The 16,290-nt window shown below is 35.7% G+C and overlaps 2 protein-coding genes across 2 annotated transcripts; both read left to right on the forward strand.

Annotated features, from left to right (window-relative positions):
• Window positions 1-48: 48 nt before the first annotated feature.
• Window positions 49-4,054, forward strand: LOC108996104. Its single transcript, XM_018971879.2, has 3 exons — window positions 49-706; window positions 2,571-3,083; window positions 3,316-4,054. Exons 1-3 carry the CDS (start codon window positions 634-636, stop codon window positions 3,849-3,851), a joined length of 1,122 nt encoding a protein of 373 aa, XP_018827424.1. The 5' UTR covers window positions 49-633; the 3' UTR covers window positions 3,852-4,054.
• Window positions 4,055-5,873: 1,819 nt separating this feature from the next.
• Window positions 5,874-13,467, forward strand: LOC108996392 (cytochrome c oxidase subunit 5b-1, mitochondrial-like). Its single transcript, XM_018972274.2, has 6 exons — window positions 5,874-6,184; window positions 6,292-6,377; window positions 6,647-6,697; window positions 11,187-11,253; window positions 11,584-11,663; window positions 13,077-13,467. The coding sequence occupies exons 1-6, from the start codon at window positions 6,037-6,039 to the stop codon at window positions 13,137-13,139; spliced, it is 495 nt and encodes a 164-aa protein (XP_018827819.1). The 5' UTR covers window positions 5,874-6,036; the 3' UTR covers window positions 13,140-13,467.
• Window positions 13,468-16,290: the final 2,823 nt, after the last annotated feature.

Consider the following 16,290-nt stretch of genomic DNA (forward strand, 5'->3'; position numbering starts at 1 on the left):
TTATAAGATCACTCATCAAGCTGGTCCTTGATCACTTTTTTTTTAAACAATTCTTTGTTTGGATTTTGCAGATTTTGATTCTGATGTTCTTGTGTTGATCAGCAGGAACCCTTGTGTATTGATCAGAAAACCGGATCTTGGACCTCCCCCAATCACGTTGTCTGAAGAAGATCCAAATTAAACAAAGCATCAAATTATTAAAGCCATGTGCACTGTGCTGTGCATTCTACAAATTCAATGTCATTTTGACAAAGAGACATATTTTTGCATTCATTACTTACGAGTTAAACTAAGGTCGAAGATATATTTTTGTCGCAATAAGATTGACAAAGAGACATAAATGAGAGTAGCACGTATTTTTTAGATGGACAAAGCTGCCCTCCAGCCGACAGCTCGCCTAAATTTCCATGTGGTCTTGTATTACAATAACTAGTCCTCAACCTTCCCCAGAAAAGGCAGAAATGATGAATTCCCTCCACCTCTAAAAGGATAGTTCCAGTGGCATCCATGTGGTTTCTCTCCAAATTCAGGGGCTTTAGCATGGAATGTGACCCATAAAACCCCATCCTCATCTCCCTCTTCTGATATCGACACAAATCTCTCTCTCTCTCTCTCTCTCTCTCTCTCTCTACCATGAGGCACAGGCTCAGCGTGCTGTTAGTGTTACTTTGTGCCACCTTGCACACTGTCTCTTCCGTCATTGACGGTAAGCTTGCTTACTGATCTTTCCTGTTACAGAGATGGGTTATGCATATCTATTATCTAAGTGGTGGTTTATTATTGAGAGTATGCTTAGGAATAGGAACATGTTGTGATCAGTGACATTTCACTTCTGCGACTTCTTTTCTTATATATAGCATAAATCTTGTCGCTGCGAAAGACGTTTTCGTCTCGATCAAATTATCTCCAGCTACATTGAAGCTAGCTTACATAATCTGAAATATACACGTTGCACATTTTCTAGTTCTTGTAAAGTTATAAACAGGTAGCTTTAGGGGCATATATATTAGGTTCTGATCTACTCGTCAAGATCTTGTTTTCATTCGAAAGTGCCCGAAGATTCTTATGGTTTTTGGTCATTAATCAGCTTCCACTTCTAATGATCTCTTGGACTCTTGAATATTAGACGACCCTTAAACAGAAAATTCAGAGGGTCGAATCATTTCTAGTCTATGTAGAAATGACGCTCAGTGCTTTTTTTATCCAAGTAGATTTCACAACTAGAAAAGAAGTAGATAAATTATTATATGAGCCTCACTGCATTCATAACATTGATTATAATAAAATTGATCTGTCTATCTCTCTAAAAAAAATATATATATATATATATATATTCGTGACCTCAATTATGCATGTATATGTAAGGCAACCCCTTTATGAAGGACGACGGCATGCATTTACTCCTCCAGTAGTACTGAATTCATCAGCTTTTGTTTTATGATCTCTGCCATCTATCTTAAATGAAAAAGTTGTTTTTAATTCTTCGTGCTTTTCTGCTCCGAGAGCAATAAATAGATCGCTTTTCATTAAATGGACTATGAAAGAATTATTGGAATGCCAGTAGCTAATTGCTAGAATGTTCCTAATTAATTTTATTTCTCTCATATTTACTACGATTCCAGTTTCGTGACTCTTTTCCAAGGATACTTAACTGGACATATTTTGTAGATTTATATGCACGTAAAGAGTAATTCTGGACATAATAATAAAACCCATATTTTTTTTTTAATGATTCATTTCCGAAAACAACTTCAAAGTTTTCTCGTATTTATTTTAATGCTATACTCGTGGCAATATTTAGTAATGAGTTTTGCTATATATTAATTACTATTTATCTCATACTGTACATTAAAATTTTTTTTTTTAATATATCAAATTCATTACCTTCAACTCATCTCTCTCTCATCGTATTTCTTTCGAGTAAGATTGAAATGGAGGAATTGGGATAAGAACCGGTTCCCTTATTAATAAACTTGGTTTGCCATATAGAATATAAGGTATAGAATAATAAATAATAGTTAACGAGAAGATTTATTATTTAGTAATTAGAATTAGAAAGTTTTTTTTTCTTTTTCTCACTGAATGAACGAACTTTGAACCGAGCTGGAAATTAGGAAAATGAGGCCCAACAGATCCGTTGCATGTAAATTTGCATCCACGTGAAAACCTGATCAGATTGCGCTGTCCGGAATCCTAATTGGCAACTGGCATCTCGACTTTTTGAGATCTACATTTTAATATCCAAAATAGTAACATTGAAATAATTAATATATTAATTTCATGGAGTCCGACAACAAAAAAATATTATCATGACTAAATATTATATTTGGCACAGCTGGCACATCATGTGTTGGACTGCAACCCGGCCACTCTGGAAATTGGGCACATTAAATATCTATTATCCGCCACTCTACTCTGCTATGGATTTAGATCATTCCTAAGATTGACTGAAATCACTTTTTAGCCCTTCAAATTTTAACCTAATATATAGACTCCCTAGTCCCTACCTGTAATTCTTCCCTGTTTTCTACATCAAAAGACTGACACGTAATTAATATTTGATTTTTCAGGTTTATTGCCAAATGGCAACTTCGAATATGGGCCAAGGGCATCACATCTGAAAGGCACTTTAGTGACGAGCCACCGTGGCATTCCCTTTTGGGAAATATCAGGCAACGTGGAGTACATAAAATCAGGGCAGAAACAAGGTGACATGTTGCTAATAGTCCCCGAGGGTGACTATGCTGTGAGGCTCGGCAATGAGGCTTCCATTAAGCAAAGTGTGAGAGTGATTAAAGGCATGTTTTACTCTTTGACATTCAACGCAGCTCGAACGTGCGCGCAGGAGGAGCGCCTCAACGTCTCCGTGAATCCCACCATCGAGAAAAACGACTGGGGAATGTTGCCGATGCAGACCATGTACAGTAGCAACGGCTGGGATTCCTATGCATGGGGTTTCCAAGCGGACAACCCGCAAGTGGAGATTGCGATCCACAACCCGGGTGTAGAGGAGGATCCGGCTTGTGGCCCACTTATCGATTCGGTTGCATTAAAGCTTCTCTACCCTTCTAAACGTACCAAAGGTAAATGAAAATTAAATTTTTTACGAATCAAATTATAGAATTTTTTTTAATGATTCATCATAATAAAACGGGTTTTGTCTTTCGGCCCGAATATAGGATTGAATAATTAGATTAGATGGTGGCCTAAATTATTAATCTTATATTAATGCAGAGCATTAACTATATGCCGATAATTTCAATCCTCTTAGGTATATTCCACGTGATCATTAATATGTTTGTCTGCACATTGCAGCGAACCTACTGAAAAATGGAAATTTTGAAGAGGGCCCATACGTGTTTCCCAAAACATCATCGGGGGTCTTAATCCCACCCAACATAGAGGACGATCATAGCCCTTTACCGGGCTGGATAATTGAGTCCCTCAAGGCTGTCAAGTACATAGATTCAGATCACTTTGCCGTTCCTGAGGGAAAGAGAGCGGTTGAACTCGTGGCCGGAAAAGAAAGCGCCCTTGCACAAGTGGTGTACACAAAGCCTGGAAAAGTTTACGTCCTGACATTTGCTGTGGGTGATGCTAGCAATTCATGCGAAGGTCCCATGGAGGTAGAGGCATTTGCGGGGAAGGAAACTGTCAAGGTTTCGTATGAATCTAAGGGCAAAGGAGGGCTCAAGCGCGGCACGCTTAGATTCACGGCCGTGTCGACACGCACACGCATCGTGTTCTTGAGCTCTTTTTACACCATGAAAAATGACAATTCAGGCTCTTTATGTGGACCAGTACTAGATGATGTGAAGTTGCTTAGTGTTCGGCAGCCACGAAGTGCTTGATCGCATTGCATGCTTTTTATGCAAAAGGCATTAATTTGTGCTTGAGATCGATGATCCATTTATCTTATTATACACCATAGATTTCCGTAGGAGAAAGGAAGAGGCCGGTTGGATGTGGATTTTGGAATGACGTTCCGTTTGTGTACTAAATATCATTCTCTATCATCAAGTAAATAAGGTTCTTGGATTAGAAGATTTGGTAATAATATTTTCTCTCCTTCCTTTCCTATTTAATTTGCAAGTTAGCCTCAACATTCCAGACCATAACAAAAAGAAATCGAAACACTCAAAGGAAAACATAGAGATTACTCGTTTTGTTTCTCCAAAAAGTTTTGGGCAGAGGAAAGAAGTGAGCAAAGTGAGTAGGGGCTATCAAATCCAAGGGTCAATATTTCAATAATGCTTAGAGTGAGATTGGATGTTGAAGTGAGTTGAGTTGAGTTGAGATGAAAAAATATTATTATTATTTTAAAATTTGAAAAAGTTGAATTGTTTATTATATTTTGTATTGGGATTTGAAAAAATTGTAATAATGAGTTGAGATGAATTGAAAGTAGTTGATGATCCAAACGAAACCTTAATATTTGAATCACAAACAATATAGTCCATGAAGAGTGGCCGGGATGCAATGAGCCTAGTGGCCTTTTTTGTGTGTTGTAATATCTATCATATCCGTCTTGGTCTGGGTGTACAAAATTATTATTATTATTTTTTTCCTTAATTGGATATTCAATTAGAAAAACCGGGGGCAAATATGTGTTGTTCATGCACTTCAATATTTTGTAATAATTATATACAAATGGTATCTCTATCATTTTTTAAAATAAAAATTATCATCTCCCACTTCTAGCACTAAGAAATTATGTTAGTCACACAAAGATATTATAAAAAATAAAAAAATATAAATTAATATAATTAAATATGATACGTCCAATTTATTTTATGGGTGATGCTACAGCCCCCGCTGGGGGCTCCCGCTGGAAGCTCCCGCTGGGGGTGTAGTGTTATTTTACATGTATTTTATTTAAGTAATTTTTTATATAGATCTTTTATTATTTTAAAATATTTTTAAAAAATAAAATAAATTTAAAACATTATTCAGAAAATATTTTCTTAATCAGAAAGTAAAAAAATATATATTAAAAAATACTTTCTTAATCATGAAGTAAAATAAAAAATTATAAAAAATATTTTTAAAAAAATAAAATAAATTTAGAACATCATTAAAAATACTTTCTTAATTAGAAAGTAAAAAAAAAATTCATTAAAATATACTTTCTTAATCACGAAGTAAAATAAAAAAATATTTTTTTATGATTTTTTATTTTACTTCGTGATTAAGAAAGTATTTTTTAATAATATTTTAAATTTTTTTATTTTTTAAAAATATTTAAAATTATTAAAAAAATCTATATAAAAAATAATTTATAAAAAATACATAAAAAATATACTAATCTCCAACGGGAGCTCCGGAGATATAGCATTTCCCTTATTTTATAGTAAAAAGAATGTTACAAGATGATGTACTAGAGTAAAGTGACGTTAATTTGTAATTTTATTAAGATCAATGGATTAAACATATCTTAAATTTGAGAAGTACTACTAGATTTATACAAGATTTTTATAAAAATAAATTTATATATTGTAAAATAGATATGATGTATCACAATAAATCACATGAATTTACGAGATTTATTTGAAAATAAAGTATTTACCTTCAAATTTTATTATTCAAATTATTCTATTATTAAATTGATGTATAGAATATACAGTTCACGCTATTCAAATCGTAAAATTTGATTGAAGTTATAAATAAAATTTGGATAATACTTTATCCACCGACAAACGCAACCTAGGTGGCTATCAATTTATTTTATTTTTTTATTTAATAATAAAGAAAATAATTTTTAATAATATTGTAAATTTTTTTTATTAAAAATATTTAAGAGTATTAAAAAAAAAAAGTTCGTTATCGGTGAGTGAGACTCATAAAATTGTTCTTCTTCGCACGTGCGAGTGCATATCCACGTGTCAAGGTCAGCGCATGCGCAGCCCCTCACAACCCCCCTTGGCGGCTTCGCCGTGTCTCTCATTTAGAGACGAGAGAGGCACAGAGAGCTGTGAGTCGGGGGGCGTGACCTGAGAACTCAAAACTCCGAACAGAGCCTAACGCAGTCTCACCAGCATGTGGCGGAGACTTCTTTCTTCCCACCTAAAAACCCTTGCCACTTCCACCGCCTCCGCCTCGGCCCGATCCACTGCTTTACCCGCCCGATCCATCATTTCTCCATCCGCCTCCCACTTCAGTCTCCGCTTCTTCAGCGTCGACTCCGGTACTCACTGAACCCTAATCTCCCCCCACTCAGATCCACTTACATATCTATGTGTGTATGTAGCCGTGTATATTTTTCTTTGATGTGAATTTGTTTGGTTTTGGTAGCGGAGGGTGCTGTGAAGAAGAAAGTTGAAGATGTAATGCCGATAGCGACCGGGCACGAGCGTGAGGAGCTTGAAGCTGAGCTTCAGGTGTTAATTACTTTGAATTAATCCAATCATTTGATTATGTAGGCAAAATCAATGTATTTCACGATCTGTTTGGTTGCTAAGAAAATTAGAGGGAAAGAAATAAAAAACTCACATACTGCTAAATGAATTTTTATATCAGGCTCAAGGAACAGGTTTCTTGATTTTATTTACTAGACGTTTATATTTATTGATTTTTGATATCGCTTAAATGCTTGTTATATTCTTGGCTTTTGAGAAGATTCTGAGTTCGATCGGTTTCGTTTGTGTAGGGAAGGAAAGTTCTTGATATTGACCATCCAGTTGGTCCTTTCGGCACAAAGGTTAGTTTTAATTTTTTTTTTGACAATTTTGTGATTCATGCTTAAGTTGATTTGCATTAAATTCTTTTTATTTTAATATAATTGGTAATTTCATCCCTAGTGTTCCTATAAGCAGTTGTTGTATCTCTTAACGTATTCAGTATTTATATAAACATTACCATCTTACTATCTCCGGTAACTTTTGTTCAATGATGGTCCTTTTAATTTGTTTGTTATGTTAATATATAATTGGTAATTTCATTACCATCTTACTATATTGAAGCAATTAATCTTTCTAAATGGTGTTACTGGTTCTTTACCATCTAGAAGCAACCGGTTATGTTATATAACCATCTTACCATATAGAAGCAATTCATTCTTCTTGTTATGTTAACATAATTGGTAATTCCTTTTCTCCTTTTTCTCTGTGGCACAGATGTGACAGATCTTTTTTCCCCTGCAAGAACATCTTACATGTACCACTTCACATTATAAATCAATATATTAGAGAGCTCTTGAGTTGACATTAGTTGTTAAGGCATAGATTTTAGTATCACTAGATAATCATGGCTAGATGTTACTCTTGTATGTGTTCCATGTACTTGTTCTATGCCTATTATTCTCATCAATAAAATTCTTGTTTTACCAGAAAAGAAAACAGATTTTAGTTATCATTTGAATATATATGATGGAGACAAACACTTTCATAAATTAATAATCTTGCAAGGCAAGAATTATTGGCTTAATTATGTAAGTATATGGCCAACTTTATTGGAGATTTCTTGGTTTACTTTGTTGCCTTTTTTAAGTATTTTCCTTTTTAGCTTTAATATATCAAGTAATTACATTTTTCCTGATGTAAATAAGTAAATATCAATCTTGATGCTTCTTTCTTTGAAGAAGTAGGTATCTATTATGAAAAATGTTATAGACAACCGCCTTGGGGAACCTTTGGGGAACTGTTGCCCACGTGGAGATGAAACATCCCGTTTCATTTGATGACTCAAAACGCACGCACCGGGCTTCTCCACAAAGCCAATCCCTTCCCTTCCCTTTGTCTTCTCCACTCCAGCACACCTCTCCTTCTCTTTCTCTTGCTCTCTCTGCCAAACCCAAGAAGCCATGGAGATCCTGAAAAAGCTTCTCAGGTACAAGTTCCCCATCATCTTTGCTCTCGTTCTCTCTCTCTCTCACCGTTGTTTCCATCGTCCTCATAGCACCCAGTTTCGTCACCATCTTGGCTTACTTCTAGCCCCTCTTTCTCTGCTCCGCACTCTTCCTCTTTGCCGTGATCTTCTTCAGCCGGACTTTCGTAAAGGGCACTGACGTCCACGGTGACGACAAGGCCGGAAAGGGACTCCTCGATTACGTCGTTGGGCAACCTGAACATTCGATAGAGAGCTTCAAGTCCGAGTAGTAGCACGAAACAATAGAGCTCTTTCGTTCTCCAAAACCCACAAAGCGGACAACAGCTCATACCCAAAAATTAGAGAAGAAATTCGCGAATGGAAGGGGAAAAAAAAAAGGAATAAAAATCTAGAAAAATTCATGGCATTTTCGGCATCAAGTGGGTTCCTTGTCGAAGCACAAGTGGTTGAGGTACCACATGGGATTGGAAGAGGAAGGAGGAGGACAATGGTCAGCTTCTTCCTTTCAATCTAAATGCTCTGCAGTTGAAATGGGATTGGGCATTTTTCAGTCAGGTGGTCTTCTTATGGGTTTGGGCGGCAAAAATACGACGTTTCCCCCCATTTCCTGTCACTTACGAGGCCATGGTTGATTTTTGGATGCCAACATTCAAAGGAACTTTCGGATAGAGCAACAAGAAATGGTCAAAATTCAGCGCCCTATTCTCTGTAATTAACTAGTATATATCAGATGAAAACCCAAGCCAACTTGGGTGTGATAAGGTCAAAGAGTGGACAACAGCTCATACCCAAAAATTAGAGAAGAAATTCGCGAATGGAAGAAAAAAAAAAAAGGAATAAAAATCTAGAAAAATTCATGGCGTTTTCAGCATCAATTGGGTTCCTTGTCGAAGCACAAGTGGTTGAGGTACCACATGGGATTGGAAGAGGAAGGAGGAGGACAATGGTTAGCTTCTTCCTTTCAATCTAAATGCTCTGCAGTTGAAATGGGATTGGGCATTTTTCAGTCAGGTGGTCTTCTTCCTTATGGGTTTGGGCTGCAAAAATACGACGTTTCCCCCATTTCCTTTCACTTACGAGGCCATGGTTGATTTCTGGACGCCAACATTCAAAGGAACTTTCAGATAGAGCAACAAGAAATGGTCAAAATTCAGCGCCCTATTCTATGTAATTAACTAGTATATATCAGATGAAAACCCAAGCCAACTTGGGTGTGATAGGGTCAAGGAAAGAGATCGAGCAGAAAGACAAAGAAAGCCCACGTTATCGTACTAGTAAGAGGTGGCAAAGAAATTCAAGAAATGGTGAAAGGGAGAGAAAAGGAAATGACTTTCCAAAGGACGGCCATTGTTGGCCAGTTACAGGAAAAATGATATTGCAGGTGTGGCCAATATTGGAAATAACACTCCAAAGGACAACCATTGCTGGGAAGATACAGGCAAAATGATGCTGGATGTGGCCAATACTTTATCTTCCAGACTCGAGACCCCTTTCTTCCCCTTTCCTCTGTTTTGTTTTTTATTTTTTTAACTCTGTTTTGTTTTTTATTTTTTAATATATTTACTGACATGTCAAGTGCCGTTGCAACTGCCAGTTGTCTATAGAAGAACTGATCTATTATTGAAACACAATAAGTTGATAAAACTCCATGTAAATGGGATATATAATGAAACGCTTTTTCTTGTATTGAAGTTTGATTGATTTATGATTTCAACTTTTAAGTCCCAAGTCCTATGGGACTTTCAACTATATGATCAATCTTTATGGGGCAACAAAAGAAACCCTTATTTTTATACACAACCCACACTTTTTTCGGATGCGGATTGAGACTACTAATTTAATGTCTCTCTGAAGCTATTATTATAATGCCTTTCTTGTGAGGCATATTTTCTTTTGCTAGTTGATGTCTTTTCTGCAATTTATCTTTGGTTTTCAATTCAACCAAAGGTGTGGATAAGCTATGTTGGGCTCCTTCAAAGCGTGGGGTGTTTGAACTGAGATGTAACGTTTTTTTTTTTATAAGTAAAAAATTTTATATATATCAAAAGGAGAAACCAAGTACACTAAATGTTTACAAGAAAACACCTTGTCCATCCAAAATGACCCAAAAAGCCCAGAAAACACCAGACCCAACCCCAACCCCAACCCCTTATTTCCTGTAGAACTAAAACTCTACCCGAACACCCAACCCAACTCCTTGATTTCCCATCTTCACAATGCCCTCCCTTTAGAATTCCCTCTAGTTGAGCAACCACCCTTGGCGTTATAGTTGATTGCCCAATAAAGACGTTGTAACTTCCTGCTTTTCTTGAAACTTGATTTGGTTTCAAGCGCGTGGCTTGCCTCTATCACAGTGATTAGTTCTTTAAATTGGTCTTCACATCCTCCGTGTGAAATTCCCACAAACTGTTGAATCTCGTTAACTTTAGGCAGAATCCAGTCTGCTATTGGAGGAAAAGAGACCAGGGGAGCAACATTATCCCCAAACACAGTATCCCAACTACACTCCCGACTCTAGACATTCCTCTACACAAGGCACCAAGGCCAAACCCATTGGTTCTCCAGCAACTCCATTGGTTCTCTACAATGGTATCAGGGTCCCCATTGGAGATTCTGGGGCGACAGCAAGTCCTTTCACCTCTAGGGTGATAGCGGATCCTACACTGAGATGTAACGTTATCCTCCTATTGTAGCAACCCATTCCTTTGGAAGAGAATTTGGTGTAATAAGGCCCCTTTGAGAGTGTCCTTTTTTGTTTGTATTCCTTAGATAGTTTAAGGAATAGAAAGATTATTGTGATGGATTCGTGCTGCATGTATAAAAGGAATGGAGAGTCAATTGATCATCTTTTTCTGCATTGTGAGGCAGCTTCAGTGACATGGAATGTTCTTGGGTTGTTTGGGTTAGCTTGGGTCATGCCTCATCTCATGATAGATCTCTAATAGTGTTGGAAATGAAGGTTCACTTGTTTCCAAAGTGAAGCAATGTGGAAGATGGACCCATCTTGTCGATTGTGGTGTATACTGAGAGAGAAACAACTGAAGTTTTGGGGACAAGTAGAGAGGAGGAACTCAAAGCTTTCTTTTCTGATACCCTTTACCTTTGGTCTGTTGGATTTTGGCTCATTTATATATTTTTCTATTTCTAGTGTCAAGGATTTGTTTTGCTCTAATTACTTTTTAAGGTTAGGCGTATTTCATATACACGCCAGGTGTACTTTGGCAACATTGCCTTTGATTATTAATATAATTTAACATATCAAAAAATATATATTTGGTATTTGCCTAGATCTGTAATGGTTATTTTGTAGCAGGATTTATCTGTTTAATATTTTTTTTTTCTTTCTGGCTTTTGGCCTGTAGGAAGCTCCTTCAATTATCAAGTCCTATTATGACAAGAGAATAGTTGGATGCCCAGGAGGTGAAGGGGGTGGGTGCCTCTCTCTCTCTCTCTCTCTCTCTCTCTCCTGTTTTTTTCTTTTTTCTTCTTGTGGGTGCATATTCTTCTCCCTTGAAACACACTGTCTATGGGCTAAGGCCTTTGTAATGAATAGTGATGAAGTGTTGGAATTTTTCTAGTTGCTGTACATAGGTATTTTCTCTTGTATGCTTCCTGTGTACTTGGGCTATGCCTATTTATGGTAAAAAAACTCTTATAATTATAAAAAAAAAAATATATTCTTCTCCCTTGGATACATGAATACAGTATTTCATTTCATTAAGGTCCCTCTTGCATGACTTCCGTGCTTTTAAATTGCAGAGGATGAACATGATGTTGTCTGGTTTTGGCTGGAGAAAGGTAAACCACATGAATGTCCAGTGTGCTCACAGTATTTTGAGGTAAGTGGATTGTCAGCTTTGGACTGACTGTTCGTTGCTAGGACTTTGTCTGGAGTGAACTGAGGCGATCCGGGATTTAAATATGAAGTTGTATATCTAAATGTGGATCCAGATGCAAATAGATGATACACACAGACATGTTAAACTCTCATGCACACAGATTCAGGCCACACCAGCTGACCTTTTACTTTAATGGACATAGCAGATTATCCAACAAGCCAGGCTCCATAGGATCATTATAACACTGGTTGTTGGTCATAAACTATTGTGTAGTTACCTTCACCATGGAAAATGCTAGGGAGCCCGATTTGGGCTCCCGTTTGCTTTTTCCCCGTCTGACGTGGGAAGGCCAGTTGGCCTTTCCGTACTGAGTTTTATTTTTTTTCCCCACCAAACTGCCATAGCCGAACCCACCAAAAAACTCAAAGCTGAGTCCCAAAAAAAAACCCAACAATGAAATTGGTACAACAAAACTCAGTGAACTGGGCAAAGTGGAGACGCAGAAAACCAGAAACAACTAAAAATAAATAAAAATCGGCATCGGCATCAGCATCTTACCTTGGAGAAGAACTGGGTAGTGATCAGAGGGCAGGGGAGACAGGTTCACTGGGCAGTGGAGATGGAGACGAAGACGCGAGGGAGGGGAGATGGAGATGCCGAGTGAGAGAGATGGAGATGGAGACATCAAGTGAGTTTGGCTGGGCAGGCTAGACGCAGTGAGAGAGATATGGGTGAGGGAAATGGGAAGGGTAACACGGGGAAGGGGAGAAATGTGAGGGAGAAAAAAATAAAAATAAAAAAAAATAAAACTCAGTACGGAAAGGCCAGCTGGCCTTCCCACGTCAGATGGGAAAAAGCAAACAGGAGCCCAAATCGGGCTCCCTAGCATTTTCCCCTTCACCATACACTTTCTGAACTGGGCATGGTCAATTTAAATTATATGTTTATATGACCTAGGTTGACCCATAGTAAACAACTAAACTTATGATTCTTATTTGAGCAAGGATTTAAATTAGTTGTTACTTATATATAAATACTCTAACCACAAAGTAATTACACAAAAGCAATCACACAAACTGACATGGTTTGATGTGATTCGTCAGATTGTAAAGTTGTTTTTATTATAAAGTAGATCTAACGGATCAGATGAAACTACATCAGTTTGTAATATTATTTTTGTATAATTCATTTGTAGATGTAGCAGTCCTCTTTTACTTATAACCTATGATATTTTTATTTTATTTTTTTTTTTGGGGGTTGTTTTAGAACTCAAGAGTGAAATGCACCAGAAAATGGATTGAATAGACCAATTTGCTTTTCGCAGTTTACTTAATAGTTATTTTGTACCGAACAATGTTCGGTTGGTTTGGGCATTGCAGCATTTCTCTAATTATTCCATTTGATGTTTCACAGCTGGAAGTGGTTGGACCTGGAGGACCTCCGGATGGACATGGTGACGATGATCATCATCACTAATTGCAGCCATTCAATGCGGCGACGAGACAATTTCTGGTATACGCAGCTTTCAGAATTCAAAAGCCTCCGAGTTTTGTTTGTTTTTTCTTGGTATTCTGGTCTTCTGACTGTTGCTTTTACACAGTTTTAAATTAGAATATTTGCTGTCGTAGTACAGATCTGTTGGAACTATGGATCTTGGTAGGATATCTGTTGTGAATTGCCAAATAATGGATGGCTACTACTTGATTCAATTTTTTTCAATCCCTTGGTTTGGAGTCGTAGAACCTGTATTTCCCTTACTAAAGGCTCGCATCGTCAAATAAAGTGTTGTTAAATCCCGTTTGCACTCCAAAATGTTCACTCATCAACTCCATTTTTCATCCAACATGTCTCCGATGATAAAGTATTACTGCACTTACATTTACCCAAGGTGCAAGGTTGCAGTTTGAGCTGAAGTCGGAGTCTGAGTCTGAGTTGCATTGGTTTAGCGAATTATGCAATCAACCGTGTTTATTCAATTATGGCTCATAATCATTGACATTGTAATGCTAATTGCAAAGTCTGTACTTTTCGAAACATTACCGCTAATTGCAATACAAATTTTAAAAATAAAAATAAAACAAGTACAAAATACTGGTTGACGGATGCGCCCGATAAAAGTGGGTGTGTGTGGTCCAATTCTATTTGTAAAACTTTGAAGAGGAAGTTGGGATATAAATCTGCTTAGTAAGACTCCAACAGAAAAGAATCAAGGCAAGTCCACTTAGGCGTGGTTTGTTTTCTCATCTCATCTCATCTAATTATTATAATTTTTTTAAATTTTAAAATAAAATATAAAAAATAATTTAATTTTTTTAAAATTTCAAATAAAGAATTATATTAAAAAATTATATTTTAATAATATTTTATTCAATTTCCATCTTATATGTGTATCCCAATTAGGTCTTATCTGAGTGTGCCCAATGTTCCTCCATATTTTAGGCCAATCCGTACTTGTTTTCTATGTTAATATTCTACAAATAAAGAATTTAACTAATTAAATAAGTATTTAATGTAATTTAACTTCTATTTGATACCTAAAATTTTAGGGCATTTTTTATTTTTAATAAAGATGTAGCACCTTTTTTAAATTTTTAATAAAATTCTCTCTCTATTTTTTTTTTTTTTTTTTTGGGCTAAGCTGAATAAGCCAGAAGTTTGGCAATATACATATAAGAATTGTCTATTATTAGCAAGGCATATATGAAATTCCCATAAAGTATTTTTGCTTCCCCCCGCCCCAAAAGGTAATAACATAAAAAAAAAAAAAAATAAAGCAGTAAAATGAAATGAATTACGTACAGTACTGATCAAGAATGTCAAGCTCTGATGGGAATCGAAATGGAATTGATTCAAAGCTGCTTCCATCACAATCTACAATGAATGACGACAAAGGAATAACATGATTCCACTTTTCTATAATTTCATTGAAATGATGAAGAAAGAGACAGATGCATGCACGGATCGACAACGATATCGACATTTAGCAGCAACCCACCCATTATTCTCTCCTTCCTCTTCCTCTTCCTCTTCCTCTTCCTCTTCTGCATGAATCCCCATTTTTCTCTTCACTTCCATGAGAATCCCACCTTTCACCCAATATCACATTTTCATCAATTCACTTTTTGCCTTTGGGTATTACACGGAACATTGAAAATTCTTGCAATCTCCAGGAAAAAAAAAAGAACCTTGTAGTTCTAAAAGGTTCCATCTATTATGCCCATAATTGCTGTCAAGAGAAAAGAGAAGAAAAATAGTGAATATGATTCCACTGGAGCTACTAGAAACAAAAAATTGAAAATTTTAACCGAAATGCCAAAGTTAGTGTCTTTATTTTATTTTTCATTTTTTTTGTAACTTTTCTGAAAGTGGATGACCTTTTACTTGATGCGACGTAAAGCATTATTTAAAAAATAATAATAATCTCACCACCTTTAACTTTTGAAAAATCTCATAAAAATTCCAAGGGCGCCTTGGAGTTCAATAATAATGTCTGGCTCTCACTAGCGCGAATAAAAATAAAACAATTAATCATACGGCTTTCATTCAATTGCAAATAGGAAATGCTAAGGAATTATAAAAAATTATCAAAAATCAAATTAAACTACATAGAAGTGCTACAAGTATTAAAAAATTAGATAGAAATAAATTTATAAAATTACATAATTTTATGTAATATATTAGATTGTATTACGATTTTTTATAATTTTCAAAACTAGCCGAGGAGAGGCATTCGAAACTAATTCAAGCATGTAAGACAATGCCCTTTAATTAAATGAACGCCGTCAAGATATTTCCTTTTCTTTGGATAGTTCTCAAATGCTTAGTCAACGTGTAGATGTAAAAATTTGGTTAGGAATAGCTGATTTATAAGTTTGGATAGGATTAGGTGAGTAAAATGATAGAGTTTATCCTATCATCAAGTTGATAGTTTTAAATGAATGTAAATTATTTATTGACTTTATCTATAATAATATTAAGTTTACCATAAAGGGAGTCTATGCCTTGAAATGACTAATACTAGTTGAACTTAATACAATAATAAAGAGATCTCCCATTACCAAACACAAATGGTTGATCCATATAGAAAAAATTGGTATTAAATCATTGCGAAAAAAGACAAACACCCTACACAGATCTGTCCCTTAAATCCTTATAAAAATAATCGCTACTTAAATCATTGTGAAAAAAGATTAGCAACAAAAATGGACATAAAAAATATGGTTGTGCGAACTAATGTTTGGAGGAGATATTCATGTATCTAGGCCCTAGCATAAAGTTTGACTTTTGAGATGAGTGACAATCTCTTGAGAGCATCTATAAGAAGAAAATACTCATAAATAATATTATCAAAAATATATTAAAGAGAAAAAGAAATAAAGAATTACTTTTCTATATAAGTTTGCTCACTCACACATACTCACATGAACTTTGACATTGATGATCTTATAAGGTATGAACATCCAATGGAATTGTTGCAAATAAGATAGTGTATTTTATTGTATATTATTTGTGAGTGACACTATACTTGAACTGAAATGCATCTAGACATGTTAGTTGCCTCATTTTTTAATTTTTAATTTTTTTTAAATATATATATAAAGATTTTATTTTATATAAAATAAATAAA

This window comes from Juglans regia, chromosome 7, assembly GCF_001411555.2.
Source record: "Juglans regia cultivar Chandler chromosome 7, Walnut 2.0, whole genome shotgun sequence".
NCBI classification, from domain to species: Eukaryota; Viridiplantae; Streptophyta; class Magnoliopsida; order Fagales; family Juglandaceae; genus Juglans; species Juglans regia.